This window comes from Micropterus dolomieu, linkage group LG01 (assembly GCF_021292245.1).
Source record: "Micropterus dolomieu isolate WLL.071019.BEF.003 ecotype Adirondacks linkage group LG01, ASM2129224v1, whole genome shotgun sequence".
In the NCBI taxonomy this organism is placed as follows: Eukaryota; Metazoa; Chordata; class Actinopteri; order Centrarchiformes; family Centrarchidae; genus Micropterus; species Micropterus dolomieu.
In genome coordinates this window covers 53,092,394-53,110,591 of record NC_060150.1, presented here as the reverse complement: position 1 = coordinate 53,110,591, position 18,198 = coordinate 53,092,394, and the positions used below count along the sequence as shown (strand labels likewise).

At 39.7% G+C, this 18,198-nt stretch overlaps 1 protein-coding gene across 1 annotated transcript; it reads right to left on the bottom strand.

The window, feature by feature from the left end:
- Positions 1–8,266: 8,266 nt before the first annotated feature.
- On the bottom strand, positions 8,267–12,264 carry LOC123986763 (cell surface glycoprotein 1-like). The gene is made up of 5 exons (XM_046075155.1): positions 12,102–12,264; positions 9,795–10,538; positions 9,428–9,491; positions 8,520–8,564; positions 8,267–8,343 (listed from the first exon to the last, which is right to left on the bottom strand). Exons 1-5 carry the CDS (start codon positions 12,262–12,264, stop codon positions 8,274–8,276), a joined length of 1,086 nt encoding a protein of 361 aa, XP_045931111.1. The 3' UTR covers positions 8,267–8,273.
- Positions 12,265–18,198: the final 5,934 nt, after the last annotated feature.

Here is an 18,198-nt window from a genome sequence, read left to right as displayed (position 1 = left end):
GTGGATGTGTTGGGGTGAGTGGATGTGTTGGGATGAGTGGATGTGTTGGGGTGAGTGGATGTGTTGGGGTGAGTGGATGTGTTGGGATGAGTGGATGTGTGGGGGTGAGTGGATGTGTTGGGATGAGTGGATGTGTTGTGGTGAGTGGATGTGTTGGGATGAGTGGATGTGTGGGGGTGAGTGGATGTGTTGGGATGAGTGGATGTGTTGTGGTGAGTGGATGTGTTGTGGTGAGTGGATGTGTTGGGGTGAGTGGATGTGTTGTGGTGAGTGGATGTGTTGTGGTGAGTGGATGTGTTGGGGTGAGTGGATGTGTTGTGGTGAGAGGATGTGTTGGGGTGAGTGGATGTGTTGTGGTGAGTGGATGTGTTGGGGTGAGTGAATGTGTTGGGATGAGTGGATGTGTTGTGGTGAGTGGATGTGTTGGGATGAGTGGATGTGTTGGGGTGAGTGGATGTGTTGGGATGAGTGGATGTGTTGGGGTGAGTGGATGTGTTGGGGTGAGTGGATGTGTTGGGGTGAGTGGATGTGTTGGGGTGAGTGGATGTGTTGGGACGAGGGGATGTGTTGGGACGCGAGGATGTTTTGGGACGAGTTGATGTTTTAGGAAAAATGGATGTTTTGGGACGAGGGGATGCTTTGGGACGAGGGGATGCTTTGGGATTAATGGACGTTTTAGGATGAGTGGATGGTGTAGGCTTGTTGACGGCCTGTCGCTGCCTGTTGTTCTGCCATGTTGGGATTAAAGGGTCCTCAGGCTCATCCAGGCGGGTTGGTGGTGTAGGCCAGGTTGTTGTTGGAGGCTCCCCGGGGAGGGGCCATATTGTGATCTCCCTACTGTTTTGGTCTTCCATCCTGGGAGTCAGTTGATCCACCGCACTGGTGTTAAACTCTGATGCCAGCTCCATGTGACAGACAACTGAAGGCAGGGAAGGCAGACTGAATATTCATGGTCCTCATAGGATGAATCCTAATGATTTTATGCCCCCTAATCTCTCGTCTAGCACCACCATCAGCTCAAAACCTCAACTTGTATGCAGGAAATATCAAAATCTAACAGGTAGATTGCCAGAAAGTGAATCAACCCCAGAGGATGAACCCAACTAATAATATAAAGAGTATGGTATAGACTTGCTCTATATAAAAAGTGCATTGAGATAACTTATATAAGTAAAATTTAATTGAAGTGAAAGCATTTTGGGCATGATGAGCTTTATTCCAGCGGCACCCTCACCATTTAATCTTTACCAATCATAACCTTTTAAAGGATCTGTATTAACTGATCCTACTGTACTATAAAACTTAGTTGTGTGTATTCAAAGCCTGATGTATCTTATTCCTTTGTGCCATTAAGATCCATTGTTGTCTAAAATTGAGTCTGAAGCCACGCTAGCTTTATGAGGCCATACTAGTTTTGCAGGTTCTTTATCTGATCATAAACCAAAGTATTGGACAACATTTAAACATTTGACCTGCTGGCGGTGCTAAATTAAACATTATTCTTTCTGTAGGGAACATGGATTTTTGTACCAAATTTCAATGCAATACGTCACCTAAAATAGATCCACAAATGTCAACATCATCATGGTGGTAGGGGAAAAGTCAGGGGATCCCTGAAGGTATTATGATTCATCCTCTAGGGACAAAATTTCTTGGCCATCTATTCAATAGTTGTTTAGATATTCCTGTCTGGATCATAATTGTGGACCAACTGACCAATAATGTCATCCAAAAAGCCATGCCGCTAGGTGATGTGTTATTACCGGGAACCAGCCACTCTAGTTTATTTTGAGTCAATACCACATGTAATTTGATTATGTGACATACACATAAATACTCGCCAGCCGTGTCCTTTAAGTCAGGAAATGAGAATATAATCTGTCTCATAGTATTATCAAATCATTCAATATTTTCAAACTGAAGCGCTGTTAAAGCCAAAAAAGTATTTGTTTTGGACTTTTCTGATTTGGATTCATGCAAAGAATGTTTGGCTTCTGCACGTTATAAGACTGAAGGCAAATTTTCTCGAGTTGCTGGATGTGTATAGTGAAGCAGTACTGGTACAGAGTTAGAATATCGCATTTAAAGTTTTACCATTTAAACTGAAATAGAATGAAAAAAACACGCATATGTATAATATAGTCATAGACATACTGCAGGTATATAAATACACTGAGCATTTCCACATCCATATATAAACAAATATACCTACTTATGTGCCTCCATACATACATACTGTAAGTGCATGTGAATAATAAACTATACAAAAAAAATTATTATTGCAAAAGAGAGGGGGAGGGGCATGGGATTGATCTTGTTGCATACATGTATGGTCAATTATGCCCTGAGATTATGAAAATCAATGGGATTCCCTGACTTTTAATCAAACACCACCAACAGGTAGACATTTTTGTCTGAAATGTCTCAACCACTGTTGGAAGAGTTTAAAAAAATCAATTTGTTGTTTGTCTATCAGTTTTTCTATATTTGCATTTGGCCCTTTTTTCCTGCCTGTTTGCATGAACCAAATCTCTTATCTGTCTTCCTGCTCTGGATTCCCCTGACAGCAGAGTGACTCCTACAGTAATCTACCATTTTTAAACTTACCTATTGCCAGGAGTCTTTCCTTGAATCTTTGAAGGATTCTGGGCAGGGTGATCGCTGCCTCAAGCTTGTCTTTCAGCTCGCATTTGGAGATGGTCTGGGCCTCGGATGGGCTGAGCACCAGAAGCGCCACAGTCACCACCACCAACAGTCTCAACTTCATGTCAGCACCTTCTGTGGGATAAAATAGGAAACTTAAAACGTACCATGGGTATAAGGCGGACATTGACACAAAAACAATTGATTTCATTTGGACCCAATTTCCACTGAAAGATAGCAGGACATTTTAATGAGCAGGTTGTAACTAGTCTTTGTGCTTAAACACCTGTGCAGAGGACAGCTTTCAGCTCAGTTTACAATTAACTGGATTCCAATTTCTGGAAATTGTGAAACAAGGGAAATGCACAGTGAACAAGTTGACTTATCTCACTCGATTAGCAAAACATTTTTTTAATTTTTTAATGAATTTAATTTGACACTTGAGTTTTTACAGTTTAGAAGTATATTTGCAAAAACAGTTTGTTCATGTACTTGAAGGTATAAAAAAAATACTAATTTGAATAAATTGGATTTTGTTGCTCAATTGTTAAAAAACAAATTTTACACCTTTGTTCTAAAAAATCAATTTTAATCTATTTAATTCAAAAGTGACCATGTACAGTTTTTATACATAAATTATCAGGGTTTTGCGGTGGTTGTGTCTAGTTATCCTCACCTCACTTGCATATTTAAGTTGTGTATTCCTTTGCGTCATTGCCATTTTACTAGATTATAGCTGTAAGCTAATTCACATTTGTAGTCCAACAGTAGGTCAGAACAAAATGATTGCACAATAACATAATACAAAGTTCTACACACAAAACATGCAATACACACAACAACACATCACAAATGTATGCTTGAAAACGAGTCATGAAGACCATGAGATAGAATTCAGTGAGTACACAACTGAGCAGCTTGTAACAGACTTTAAGTTGGTTTTGAAACCACTGATAGAGCTGCAGCTCTTTACATTGTCCGGCAGAGTTCCACTGATCTATGGCTTTTCAAGAAAAAGCAGGAAGAATAATGTTAACAAGAGAGACAAGGATCCTATACTAGGCCTACGAAGCAAGTTCAACACAAACCAGGATATCTTTTTGTTATATGGCTTCACTAATCCTAACAATCCTAACTAACAAAAGTGGTATGCCTAATAAGACTACGACGCTGGTTATCAACTCTTCTAAATCAACCCAGGGTTTCTCAATCCAGCCATTGACATAAACCTTAATAAAAGTTCACATAAAATGAGCAGCCATGCACAAATCTGGCTGAATCCCAATCTCCACACTCCACACTTCTGTAAGGGCTTTGGGCTGTCCCACTGTCAACCTCGCAGACGTTTTTGAGCCCTAATTTCACACTTCTGTGAGTCCACGTCTCTGCAGACTTTGCTTGAGAGAATTATTAATGGTTCATAGCGTTGTGATGTTAAACATTAGGTTACCAGGGAAAGCCAAAAAAAGGTAAACAAACAAGGCAGGAGCAAATACAAGGACAAAAATGTTTACATGTAAGTGTATCATGTTGTTTTGATAAAATCGAGTACATTAATCATTTGAAAATGACCTCTTGTCCACTGGAAATGTATTTAATTTTTATTTAATCAAATAATCAATTTACTCAGCAAGAGCCTGGAATATGTTAAAATCAGACAGTCAGTCCATTCAGTGCCTCGGCCGTTAAGTAAGTAAAAAATTTTAAATAAAAAGTCCCAACCCCACAGTTGTTTTGGTGTAGCCAAGGTAATGGTATTCTAGTCCAACCTCGAAGTAAACCTCGCTACCGTCAAATCCTACTTTGTAGAACAGGCCCCAGCTGTCCTTTACTTATATCCAATATTAATACACAAATAAAGTAGCTACACGTTGTATACGAATACAAATACAATTTGTTCATTAATTCATCGTTCTGGTGTTTTATTATCTCTAGTTCAGCTTCAAACAAAGTAAGTAAAAAAAACAAAAGTATTGAAATTAAATATCAAATTCCACTGTCATTTTTCATAAAATATAACAGCACAGACAAAAACAATAATAAGATAAAGACAAGTTTCTTACCACGTTCCTCCAACTACAGTATAAACCTTCTTTCCTGAGTTTTTGACAACAGTTTGCCTCTCTGTGTCTGCAGACAGATGTGTCTAAAAGTATACATATCACAGTTTCAACTTGTTGACCAATCAGGTTTGACTAGTTTTCATAGCTTTCTTTACAATATTGAGGAAATGAAACAGGTACGTTTTCAAAGTTGTGGCTAAACAACACACACAGATTGCTTTGACGTGTAGCCTACATTTGGTTATCCATTCAAATTCTAGTCAAATAAGCCTGGAGGGGGATTTTTACACTAAACACCTTCCAATTACACCAGTAAACATCCAGGTAGCCAATAGGCTTACATAATAACAGTTCTGTATGTCAGAGCCGCTCCTCATCTAAACAGGATGTTTTGAAACTTGAAACCATTTTCAAGTTCCAAACGGGTGTAGGTATAGACAGTGTAGCTGCACTGGGGCCCTTACTGTACAGGGGGCCAGCATGCATCATGTCTCATCAATAAACAGTAGAAAACTAGCACACCCAGCTGGTTATGTCCTTAGAAATCAATATCCTCAAATGTGCATTTCCCCCTATGCTGTGGTGTCTGACACCATAGACTTTTGTAGTCTGTAGCCAGCAGTAGGATAAGATAAGCTATATGGTGAAATATCACAAAAATAGATTCAACACATTCAACAGAATGAATCTAATCATATTTTCTTTGGTATTCGTGTCACATAGCCCGCATATGCAGTGATTATTGCTGGGTAATATGTAAATGGCTGCCCAATCTTAGGTTTCTGCAGGTGCAAGCTAGCAGTCATGTTATTCAAACATAAAAGTTGTTTCAAGTAGAGACAGGAGAGAAAAGAACAGGAGGAGAGGGTCACAAAGCTCCCAAATAAGATTGTTTTGGATTACTGAGGACATTGTCAAAGATTTGGCTCAATGCATGCTCGTCGGATGCCTTTCAAATAGGTGAGGAACTTTACAAGTGCTTTTTCCGTGGATTTGGTGAGGCTGCCGTGCCGCTGTTTTAAAGGCTGTTATCATTTCGGGGACAGGTCGAGAGTGGAAGTGCTTGTGGGTATTAAACTGTGTGTGTGTGCCGTAGCTGGCCTGTTTTCAGGACATGACGTTGTTTATGAATAGGACACTTTTCTTTCTTATTCAACACAATGTCTACCTCTCTGTCAGAGAGGAATGTGGTTGCCGTGATCGGGAGGTTATTGTACCCATCTGTGAGCCCATGGGAGTGTTGGTCTTCAAATGAGGTGAGGTCAGGCATATTGTTGGCACATTGCTATTGAGGCAGCAGAAAGCGATTGCACCATCGACCCAAAAAAACAGGTCTAAAGTCAATGGCACAGTATTTCACTGTTTTTGTTATTTTAGGGCAGCATTACAGTGACACTGTGCGTATTTACGTACGAGGCACAGCATCGTAAATTCACTGATCATTAAAATCTCCCTACACGCTGTCACAATCTGTCAGCATCGAATGTTAATTGATGTTCTTTGTTCTTTTAGACATCCAAAAGGTCTCACACACAGTCCAGGTTCATAAGGTGAAACTCTTTGGAGTAAAGCAGCAGTCCTCCTGATCTGTCCTCCATCAGAGCGTCTAAATAATTTCAGAAGCTAAAAGTTGAATTCTGTTTCCTCTGGAGAGTTTCCTCTGTCCTGTCATGTCAAGTTTAGAACTTAAGCTTTTTTCTGTTTTGCTGCTCATATACCCCACGATATTTGTTGTGACTTTATTGCGCACATGACGTTTAAAATGACTGACAACAGCATCTCTAAGCATGAAAGTAAATCATTAAAGAACACACTCATACATCAATAAAACACAAAAGAAAGAATCCACTGTACGGGAGAGATGTGACCCACGACCGGTTATCATAGTTTATATTAGTATATTAGTTTATATATAGAGCGTCTGTCTCTTTACAGCCTGCAGTTCCGACTCTTCACTGATAAACTACAAAGCAGCAAAATAACACAGGCTTCATGATCAGAGATGTTTTTTATATCACATCCACACTTCTCTCCATATCCCGTCTCTGCTGTGAGTCTGCAGTTCAGTCAGTCAATTGGTGTTTTGCATAATGCGTCATTCATACGCTATTATAATAGCAATGCACACCTGGCTTTAAAAGGGAAATTACACTGATTGGTGTAGACTATTGCATGTTATGCCCTACACACCCATGACTAATTCACAGACTATGTACGACCCTTTTGAACCATGCACAGACCATTTTTTACTGCCGTCAAATTAGCAAAATTGGTGCTTCATATATATACACACACATATATGTATAGACCCCTCGCCATTTTTAACTGCCCCCTGAGTCACTGCTTCCCGGTTGTACTGTAAGGTTCTTTGTCTGACGCTGAGGCTACATCAAATGACTTGAACTGTGACGCGCTGGCATTTGGGTTCTCCATCATGATAATACGCACGCTCACAGACAGTAGTCTAATGTGCTTGCTATGGTAATACGATACTGATACACCATATCAAGTGTGGTGAATCTTTAAACACTGCAGAATTAACTCAGTGGAGTTCTGTTCTCTCAAGTGGCTCCAGGTGATCACAGCAGAGGGAGGTGCAGGGCGACACCTGCTGGTCATTTTCTGTAAATCCTTTTGGTGTGCTTGCTGTTGGTTCGATGCCATCGATCTTTATAATATTGAGAACACTTTACTGTCCACAGTATTTACTAAAATAAGCCTTAATCTGTGAGGTTAGACTAATTAACAGAAACACCTTTGTTTTATTAATTACGGCTTAACAACACCACAAACTAGGCTACATGCTCCAAACTGAGTTGAATCGCCACCTCTCATAAACTGTTAATCTCTTAATCATGAAGGGGGATATATTGCATTATGTAATTAGTTTTCGATAATAAACTGTCAACTAAGTGTATATTTTTATTATTGTTTTTGTGTAGACATTGCATCGTCTTAAGGCAAAGAGGGAGAGCCACAGCAGGACTGGAAATTCTTTGGTAGAACCTTCATTTTGAAGAGTAGCCTGAAGCACAGAGCACACTGTCCAATCAGAAGCAGGGGGTTGATGAAGTCCCACCCACCAATAAAAGGAAGTATTGAGTAATAAATTTGTTCTGTCACTAAGAAAGGAAAACGAGACATTGTGCTGAATTTGTTTTTTTGGTTTTGAGTAAAAAAACAAAAAAACAAAAAACCAACGGAAAAACGACCTGTTTCTGGTTTTTGCCTTTGTTAATTATACCAAAAACAAACGGGTAAAACGTACCTTGACCCTGCTGACTCAACCATACAGCCTAAAAATTTAGTTTAATGTGCTGTTAAGGCACTAATAAAACATTTACTTAGAGAACCATTTAGTCTTTCGATTATTGACATGCACATTTTGTGTAAAATCACTGACATTTTTTTCAACAATGCCGTAGGGCAGACTTATTTTTTGGATTATAGACACAAAAACACAACAAGTGCAACATGCTTCACTTTATTATTTTAGTTATAAATCACTGGCCACTCATTTCAGAGGCCGATGATCCTTCCACTGACACTTATGGCACAGTATTTAAGTTAAGCGCATTCAGCAAAGTATTTAGAAGCATCCAGATTACTGCACTCTTGCTGGAAGATGAGCCTGATCCTGCAAATAAACAGAAGAGATCAACATTCTTTGAGTTGTTTTTTGTAAGGTAACTGACTGTATTGATTTCATGATTAAATGGTAATGAAGTCATCATTTAATGCATTTAAAAGGCGGATTACAAAAAGCAGTACATCCAACTTAAAGACTACAAACAGATGAAGATAATAACTTACATTTTGCTCAACTCCTTCCAGTGGGGCGCCCCAAAACCTTTTTCACTGTGGAAATTTTCAGAAAAACATATTCAAAGCATTAGGGTTTAGTTCCTATTTCAATCGCATAGGGCAAACAAACCTTTTAGTCTGACTGACTTCAGGCCATAACCCAACCCAACATCACAGACATCAGCTATAAAAGACAAAACACGGGGTACTTCGGCACCCGAATGATTTGTTGGTGTCATATAACAGCAATGTCCCCGTTCCAGCAGAGGACCTTTGTAGCATACCATATCTCTCTCCTCGTTTACTGTCTGACTCTTCACAAAATGACATGAAAAACTCATTGCTTTTCAGCCTGGTGGGCTTGTCATGATGAATCCTTAAATTCCCCCTCCAATAGAAAATGTGGTTTTCTTAATGTTCCTTGGACATGGATATTTGACCTGCAGTAGTTAGATCCTTTACAAAAATGAAAATTCCCCCTACTACAAGTAAAAGTCCTGTGTCCAAACCTTAAGTACGTCAGCAAAATGTAAGTAAACTTTTGAAGGTGAAATTACTTATTGTGCAGTAAAATGGTCCCTTTCTGTGTTATACTAATATATCTGATATTTCTGGATTAAAATTGCTGCTGCATTAAAGTGTATGTTGCAGTAGTGATGTAGAGGTTTATGGTTGATCTCTCTACAAGATGAGCATTGCTGACCTGTAAGAAACACTAAAAATCTAACACCCTCCTCCTCCCCCTCTCCCCAGTAAGTGAATCAATACAGCCAAGGTAAAACTTTATGTAAAACTGTAAAATTTAACACTTATATCATGAAAAACCAAAATAAAATGAAGGTCATTGTACAATAACTTGCTGAACAGGTTTTCTGACGTTTGATGCATGTAATGTAGGAATTTAAAAATTAACTTACATAAGCTCGTTGATTATCATCATCACGCACCTAATGTCATCACTTATGTCGTCATCAATCAAGTCTGGAAAGAAAACAAGTTTTCTGGTTTAAGTGAAAATGCGAGTTCAGAATGTGAAAAATGGACGCTTTACCGAGGATGGAAGAAGAAAAGGAGAGTGAACTGTTGCCATTAATTGAGTTGTCACATAAAATCACTCCACACACAAGCACACAAGATTGGTGGATAGGTTACTGACAAGGTACAGCTAATGTCTGTAGAGTCATTACATTGGCTGTTTGGGGTGAGTAAACTGTCTGCACAAACCTGTACAGTGATAATAATGAAGACGTGTAGATATAAGACCAAACTGAGATTGAAACTCACTGTTGCAGTCCATCCCACAGATGTTGGGTGATGGAGTCATGCCGTTGCTGCAGACCAGGTGACTGCTGAGCTGGAAAAGACCGTAGAGGTTCGAGACCTGCTTGACCAGCTGTGGAGGGCGGGTGGATGGTGTAGGCCAGTTGTTTGATGGAGGATGCGTGACATCCCGTCGCTGCCTGGCATGGGGCTGAAATGTGATTATAGGGTCCTTAGACTCACCCAGGTGTGGAGGGCGAGTGAATGGTGTGGGACGGGTGGATGGTGTGGGTTGGGTGGATGGTCTGGGGCGGGTTATGGGTTCAGGATGGATGGATGGTTCAGGGCGGTTGGGTGGTGTGGGGTGAGTGGGAAATGTGGGGCGGGTGAAGGGTTTGGGATGAGTTGATGGTGAAGTGTGGGTGGGTGGTGTGGGATGAGTGGAGAATGTAGGGCGGGTGTTTGATGTAGCCTGCTGGACTCCCCGGCGCTCCCTGGAGTGGGGCCAGATTGTGGTTAAGTGGTCTTCGTGCTCGGCCAGGTGTGGAGGGCGGGTGGGACGAGAGGGTGGTGTGGGCCAGGATTTTGATGGAGGCTCCATGGTATTGGGCCGCTTTGTGATCAAAAAGTCTTCAGGCTCGGCCAGGCCAATCAAGCCCCCACGGCCTGCTTCCCTCTTCTCCCTACTGGGATAGTTTTCCATCCCAGGAGTCAGCAGATTCACTGCACTGGTGTTAAAATCCGACGCCTGTTCCACGTGACAGACGACTGAAGGCAGGGGAGATAAGAGAGAAAATCAAAATCATCTCCACATTTTACACTTCTTTAGCCTCACTTCCATGCATGATGTGAGCTTTACTCGACCGCCGCCCTCACCATTTAATCTTTACCAATCTTAACCTTTACAGGATCATTCGGTTCTGTACTATTTCACCCTACTGTACTAGAAAACTGCAAGTATTGTGTGTGTAAAGCCTAATTAAGCTATAGCTAGTGCCATAGAGCGCCATTGTTGTCCAAAATTGAGACCAGCCACCCTAGCGTTGTGCAGCCATACTAGTTTTGCAGATATCTGTTGATAAACCAAAGTATTGGACAAATTAAAAGTTGTTATTATTCCTTTTACAGGGAACATTCGTTTTTGTACCAACTTTCAGTCCTATGCGTCCACATCAACATCTTGATGGTGCTAGGGGGAAAGTCAGGAACATACAATATATCATAATATTATTTATGATTCATGCTCTGATACAAAATTTCTTTGTTATCTCTTCAACAATTGTTGAGATATTTCCGTCTGGATAAAAGTAATGGACCAACTGACTGACAATGCTATCCATAAAGCCACGGAGCACGTTGACATGTTCTGTTATTACCCTGAACCAGCCACTGTAAGTACCAAAATAAGCCAAATAACCACTAAATAAGTCAAATATAGACATCCAGAATTTTCAAATTGAAGCGTCCTCAAAGACAAAAAAGAGAGTACTCAGATTAAACCTGCCTATCCATTATTTTCTGCTACTGGATTTGTCTTATTTGGATTTTTGGCCAATAATTCATGCAGACCATGTTTGGCTTCTGCACATCATAGGTTGCAAATTGCAGGCAAATTTTCGCATATATCTTCAGGTTTCAGTGTTCAAGGTTTTTTCTCCTTTTTTTTTCAAAAGGCAGTCCATTTAGGCCCTATAGATGAAAAACATCACATTACAATTTTCACTATTTTGATCAAAGGGAATGAAAAAAACAAAGGGTGTATGCGCCTTATACTCGTATTGAAGCACGACAAAAGTAATACAACAATTTTCTCCTGCCCCATCCAAGTCTGATATGCTTATACAGTATGCAGCACTTACAAGAATGGAGATATACCAAAGAAGCTGTTTTCAAGCATGGAAAGTAAAGTAAATTCTTATTCAGTGACAAGTTGTGTTTATTGTTTCATGTCATTGTCATGATCATATGACAGATTAGGAGCGGGGCGGGTGGCCCAGCGGCCCCGGGGGTCACCCGTAGATGCTTTGATCCTCCCTTTCGCAACGTTGATAAAAATGCACACCTAGCATACAAGCCCTCATTCCACTGTTTCTCTAAAAGTAGAATTATTGGGGGCATGGGATTGATCATGTCACATACATGTAATTAATAATGCTTAAAATGTCTTTTTACATTCACTTATGCAAGAAATAACAAACAGCTAATAATAATTAAGAAGCCAAGGCACCAAGGGATGCTGTATTGGTTGTATTGGAGCTCTTAAACTTGTTTTAAAACAAATATTAATTTCTCAATCATGAATCACATTATGAAGTTAGAACCAGGACTTACTCTTAGCGACTAAGTTCTCCACACTCTGTCCTTTTTCAGGCTTCTCCATCAGTTGACCAATCGCCATCATCAGTTGGTCCTTCAGTTCACATTTGGACACAAGTCTCCCTCCAGCCAGACTGCAGCCCAGCACTGCCAAGAGAAACACCTCAAGTACTCTCATCTTAACTCTAGTTATCATCTCTGATCTTGCCATGATTAATATATATACTGTCTGCTGAGCCACCGGTGACCAATCAGAGCAAACTTCATCTTCTCCTCACATAAAGGCCGCTCCCTCTACATGTACAGGCAGTCGAAGTGTACAATGTTCTGCCAAATCTCACACTTAGCTTTAGGTTTCTGCGCTCTAAATGTGTCATGGAGGAATAGTATCTACCTACCTGAAAACATCACTTCAATGAAAGTTTTTCTTACATCATCATAAGACATATAATTCAGAGGATTGGGTGTCAGCGCTTGCAGGAGCAGCAGTGAATACAGTGTGTGTTAAATATGAGGCCATTAGTTTCCTGGGGACAGCTATCACGTTAAGCCCAACAAAGGAAAGAACAAAAGCAAGAGCAAAGCAGGAACATGAAAGGTCAGCAGAAGAACACATTATTTCAGTTTCAGTGAATAAGTTTTCCATGTAGGGTCTTGTTATTCTTTTAATATTAAAACTGTAATAAAATCCCCACCCATCTACTGCTCCAGGCTGATAAAGTAAGAGAAAGCCTTTGTCTAAAGTCAGTACAACTGGAAGTTGTTATGGGAAGGAAAGAAGTTTCTTCAGCACAGCACAGCAAAGTAACATTTTCAAGTACTGTACTGCTAATAATTTGTGAAATTATGTTTGTAACTATATCTTCTACAAAATATATTTGTTTATATACTTAAATACAGGATTTTTTTTATCTCAACCCCTGCCGGCCTTGTCCAACAGGTGAAGGAAAAGGCCCCCCACCCCCTGATGGCGCCACTGCATGTACCTGAAAACCTCTTTTAGGATTTACAGGTTACGCCTTAGTCGTGTTGAAAAGAGGGCTCATGAGAAGACACTAAACCCAGATCCATTGAAACAGTTTCTTCTCACACAACATATAAAATGTCAGAGGATCGGGTGTCAGCGCTGGCAGTGTGGCAACTGTGAATACAGGGTGTGCGTTAAATATGAGGCCATTAGTTTCCTGAGGACAGCTATTGTATATGTTAAGCTCAACAAAGGAAAGAACAATACCAAGAGCAGCAAAACAGTAACATGGAGGGTGAGTGGAAGAACACATCATTTCAGTTTCAGTGAATGCATTTTCCATGAAAGTTATAATATTAAAACTGTAATAAAAGCCCTACCCATTTAGTGTTCCAGGCTGATAAATCAAACATGTAACAGATTAGAGGGAAAGTAGTTTTGTCAGCTCAGCACTGCAAAGTACACTACATTGTCTCTACTTAAAGTGTGTGAAAAAGTGTTCCTGATTTCGTTGTTTTTTGGGTGTCTTTGCATGTTTGTTACACTGAAATGTTTCAGATCATCAAACAAATTGATATATTAGAAAAAGATAACACAAGTAAACACAAAATTAAGTTTTTAAATTAAGGTTTTTATTATTAAGGGAGAAAACAAATCCAAACCTACATAGCTCTGTGTGAAAAAGTTAATGCCCCCTAATCCTAATAACTTGGGCCACCCTTAGCAGCAACAACTCCAATGAAGCATTTGGCCCACTCATATTTGCAGAATTGTTGTAATTCAGTCACATTGGAGGGTTTTCGAGCCTTAACCGCTTTTTAAAGGTCATGTCACCACATCTTAATCGGATTCAGGTCAGAACTTTAACTAGGCCACTCCAAAGTCTTCATTTTGCTTTTCTTAAGCCATTCTGAGGTGGACGTGTTGGTGTGTTTTGGATCATTGTCCTGCTGCAGAACCCAGGTGCGCTTCAGCTTGAGGTCATGAACAGACAGTCTGGGTATCTCTGGATAATCCGCAATTCGTTTGTAATTCTAAAACGAAAATACCGTTTATCTGTTTTTTGTTTCAAAACGAAAAACCAAATAACTGTTTTTGGTGTCAGAATCAAAAAAAGAAAAACAAATTAAAAACGGCCCGTTTTTCGTTTTTGGCAATTCATTTTATTGTTATTCCTTTTGGAACAAATAATGAAGAGAGTCTGTGAACTTCAGTCAATTCGTTTCTCCTTATAAACCAAAAATGGAAGTCACGTGTTCTATTCCTTTATGGAGGCGAAAGCAACCGGTAAAACCTTCAAAATAAAAGTAGCCCATGTACCATGTAGTTAGAAAGGTGATTTTAGACTAAAACTAAACTAAAATAACGTTTTAGTAGGTTATAAAACTAAACTAAAACTGGGCATGGAAAAAAACACTTTAATTAACTGAAATAAAAATTTTAATTATAAAATAATAATATAATAACGCTGGCTGTTATGGGAGAATTAAACATTTGTAAGGCCATTGGTGACCTGTAACCTCAGATTAAGAGAAGTGAACTAATGTTATATGTAGCTTTGTTATAGTTAGCCTATTTATTTAAGTTTATATTATTTAATTGATATTGTAGTTTCCTAACATATTTACAGGCCTTCTTGCTATGTGGAAGCTCAACCAGCAGAGGTCACTCTGCCCCCTTCTGTGGCGCCAACAGGCAATAAGGTTTTGACCTTTTGACTTGTGTTTTTGGGGGGAGAATCTGCTGTTTACTTGGTCATCCTATCTTTTTCTTGGAGTGTAATATGCGATGATAACTGGGTCGAGTTAATGTTCCTGATCATTTGGTGGGTTATGTTTTTGTTGCAATTTGTTTTCTAAAGTATGTCCAGGCCTGTCAGTGTGGTTCTGTCTTTATCCCTGCAGACATGCTGCAGCATTAAGACAGTGTGAGGGACGTGTGTGGACAGATTGATTCAATGTTGCGTGTTGCTTGTTTTGTGGGACATTTGATATGTTAAGAGGAAGAGAACTCAGTCCTGCTCTGAGTCTGCTGGTTTGTATCAGATGTGAGAAAATGTCATTAGAAGTTGCTGTTGGTATTCTGTGATGTGACAGAGGGAATATCAGAAGGTCTTTCTTCTGAGGTGTTTGTGAATGAATGGCTTAATGTCCAAATAAAGCTTTGTGTTCATCTGACTGATGACCCCTCAGATTGTTAACTGGCAGTAAAGGCTGCTCTGGAGAAGACTGAACAATGTGCTCAGACTTTTTCATCTGTTTAGGGGAGTTTGGCCCCGGTCCCCTTTAGTAAAAAGACAAACAAAAAAACTACCGTGTTTGAGTATTGAGAGCTAGCTGCTTAATAACTCTGATAAAACTAAATATTAACCGATGGTTTGAGTTTGATAACAAGTCTAGCTGTTTAAATTTAAGCTTGTATATCACTGACTTAGTTAGCCTGTGTGGTTATCCATTTTCTTGTTGTGATGGTAGGCTTTCTGCCTGGTAATGCCACAATCTAGTCTCACTCTCTCAGGTAAGCTCCACCCTGCCTCTCCAGTAGCGGCACACACCAGGAGACAATCACCTCATTAAGAGTTAATGTTCAGGGAGCATTCAGGATCTCTCTTGATGCATTGTGTTGTAGTGTGGTCAGGGAGCAGGTTAGGATTTTGGATGGTGTGCCATCCAACCTTTATGAACAGTTTTTTGAATTGTTTTTATTATAGGAATTTTAAGCCACCTGTCGCCAAGACCCTGTAGACTGCATGGCCTGTTTTGCCTGAGTTCACCACAGAGGCGGCCGTGGAGGTTGATACCCTGAGTTGCCTTAAACATCTGCTCCTTGAATGAGGTGGAGTCAGAGCTGGTGGATGATTTACTGCATTAGTTGAGGGTTGTATAGCAACTGCTGATTTTTGTGCCCTGATTTGAAATGGAGATTCTTGGAGACTGTTACTGGTGGATGGGCCCTGTGAATGTTTTTGTCAACTGCTAGGTTCTGCTATGTCATGGTGTGTGTGGACCTTTAACTGAGCCTTATTGTGTGGGGTTTTATGTGTGTGACTTGCTGTCTTTAGGTGGTGGTGTCGTCAGGGCATCCTGGTGGCCATTCTGCTTTTGTAACAGTTTGCTTTTATCCTTTAGCATCTCTGCAGCATTGGCCTTAACATCTTGTTTGTTTTTTGAGCTTGTGTAGTTAATAAAACTGCCCAAAACCTGATCTTTAAATTCCGATGATTCATAAATCATTTTTCCAGTCGAAATGCATGTCTCTCTTATAAATAAATGCTCTGTTAAAAAATTAAATAAAAATAAATCCCATGGGTTAAAATGAGACATTATATCATAGATCTGTTCCCAAGCTTGCTTATTTGCTTGTAGCGCTACGCTAACCTTTCTCCTAAGGAGGACAGTTGTCCAAAAATGTTCAAGTAGCACAGAATTAATTTATAACAATTTATTATATACATATTTATAATATGCCTGAGCTCCACCTCCTTGTGTGCAATGACTGTTTTATGATGTGAAGACTCTTGGATCTGAACGCTCGACATGGGCCTACAAATGTTGTAGACTTAACTAAATCTAAATCTGTCTACTATAGAGGCTCTAACCACAACCTGGAGGAGGAACTAGAATAAATGACTATTGGTATAATTTAACCTTAACATTATTTACACTTACAGGTTTTCTTCACTAACCCACTGTGCTTGTAAATTATTTCTGGGCATATGTGAGTGAAAGCGTTGCACTGCAGAGCCCTGCTTCACTGTACTATTGTGCATAAAAGCTTACTGTCTATGATATAAATGTGTATTAAAAGACAGAAGTTGACATCATCCTTATTTACAAAAACGGTGCCACAATTACAAGGTGTGGTTCCCATAAATCGTGATGTAAATATCTGAAAGTGACAACAGGGCCCTCTTATGGTGCTGGAGGAAGGAGTGGTGTTCTGCTTTGTCCTGCCAGTCCAGCATTTATCTGAACAGAGAGTGACGGTAGGTGATGGGACCAGCCTTGATACTATCAATCCTTAAACCCTGCACAGGCTCACATCCTCCAGGTACTGGGGAAAATCTGGGAGGTCCTGAGATGAGTACCAGGGAGAAAAACTAAATGACTCAACTTCACTTTTATTTTACTTTACACAAGTACAAACAGGACAGAGCACGGCCTTTATCTGGTGGTTCATCAAACAGAATTAAACCCAAAAAAGCATTAAAAGATCTGAAAGCCCGGGAGCTATTAATGCTCACCAGGTTTCACACATAAGTCTGCCTAACTTATGAGAACTACAGGCTGCATTAAAAATATTTACTCTACTTAACTAACATAAATATTTTACACTGGCGAAAATAGCAAAGGAAAATAAGAAGTTTACAACTCCACAGATTTGTTTTGGAAGAGTTTTGTTCTGACTCATAACAGCAGATGGTGGAAGCTGAGAGTTTTTAGCAGCTCCACAGAAAGAGAAGCTGGAGGAAGGTGAAGTTCTGCACACCCTTCAAGCTCAGTGATTTGCTTCCTCTGGTCGCAGTGCAGCCTTCTCTTATATATATAAGCACAAGTCAAAAGGTCAAAAGCTTGTTGGCTGTTGGCGACACAGAAGGGGGCAGAGTGCCCTCTGCTGGTTGAGCTTCCACATAGCAAGAAGGCCTGTAAATATGTTAGGAAACTACAATATCAATTAAATAATATAAACTTAAATAAATAGGCTAACTATAACAAAGCTACATATAACATTAGTTCACTTCTCTTAATCTGAGGTTACAGGTCACCAATGGCCTTACAAATGTTTAATTCTCCCATAACAGCCAGCGTTATTATATTATTATTTTATAATTAAAATTTTTATTTCAGTTAATTAAAGTGTTTTTTTCCATGCCCAGTTTTAGTTTAGTTTTATAACCTACTAAAACGTTATTTTAGTTTAGTTTTAGTCTAAAATCACCTTTCTAACTACATGGTACATGGGCTACTTTTATTTTGAAGGTTTTACCGGTTGCTTTCGCCTCCATAAAGGAATAGAACACGTGACTTCCATTTTTGGTTTATAAGGAGAAACGAATTGACTGAAGTTCACAGACTCTCTTCATTATTTGTTCCAAAAGGAATAACAATAAAATGAATTGCCAAAAACGAAAAACGGGCCGTTTTT

What these genes read in the sequence shown, in the direction of transcription:
- LOC123986763 (XM_046075155.1), bottom strand. Translation starts at nt 12,264, where the DNA reads ATGAGAGTACTTGAGGTGTTTCTCTTGGCAGTGCTGGGCTGCAGTCTG. An exon ending in GGAGAACTTAGTCGCTAAGA is followed by an intron (nt 10,539 to 12,101) that starts GTAAGTCCTGGT and finishes CCCTGCCTTCAG; the next exon opens with TCGTCTGTCACGTGGAACAG. An exon ending in CTGTGGGATGGACTGCAACA is followed by an intron (nt 9,492 to 9,794) that starts GTGAGTTTCAAT and finishes TTTTCTTTCCAG; the next exon opens with ACTTGATTGATGACGACATA.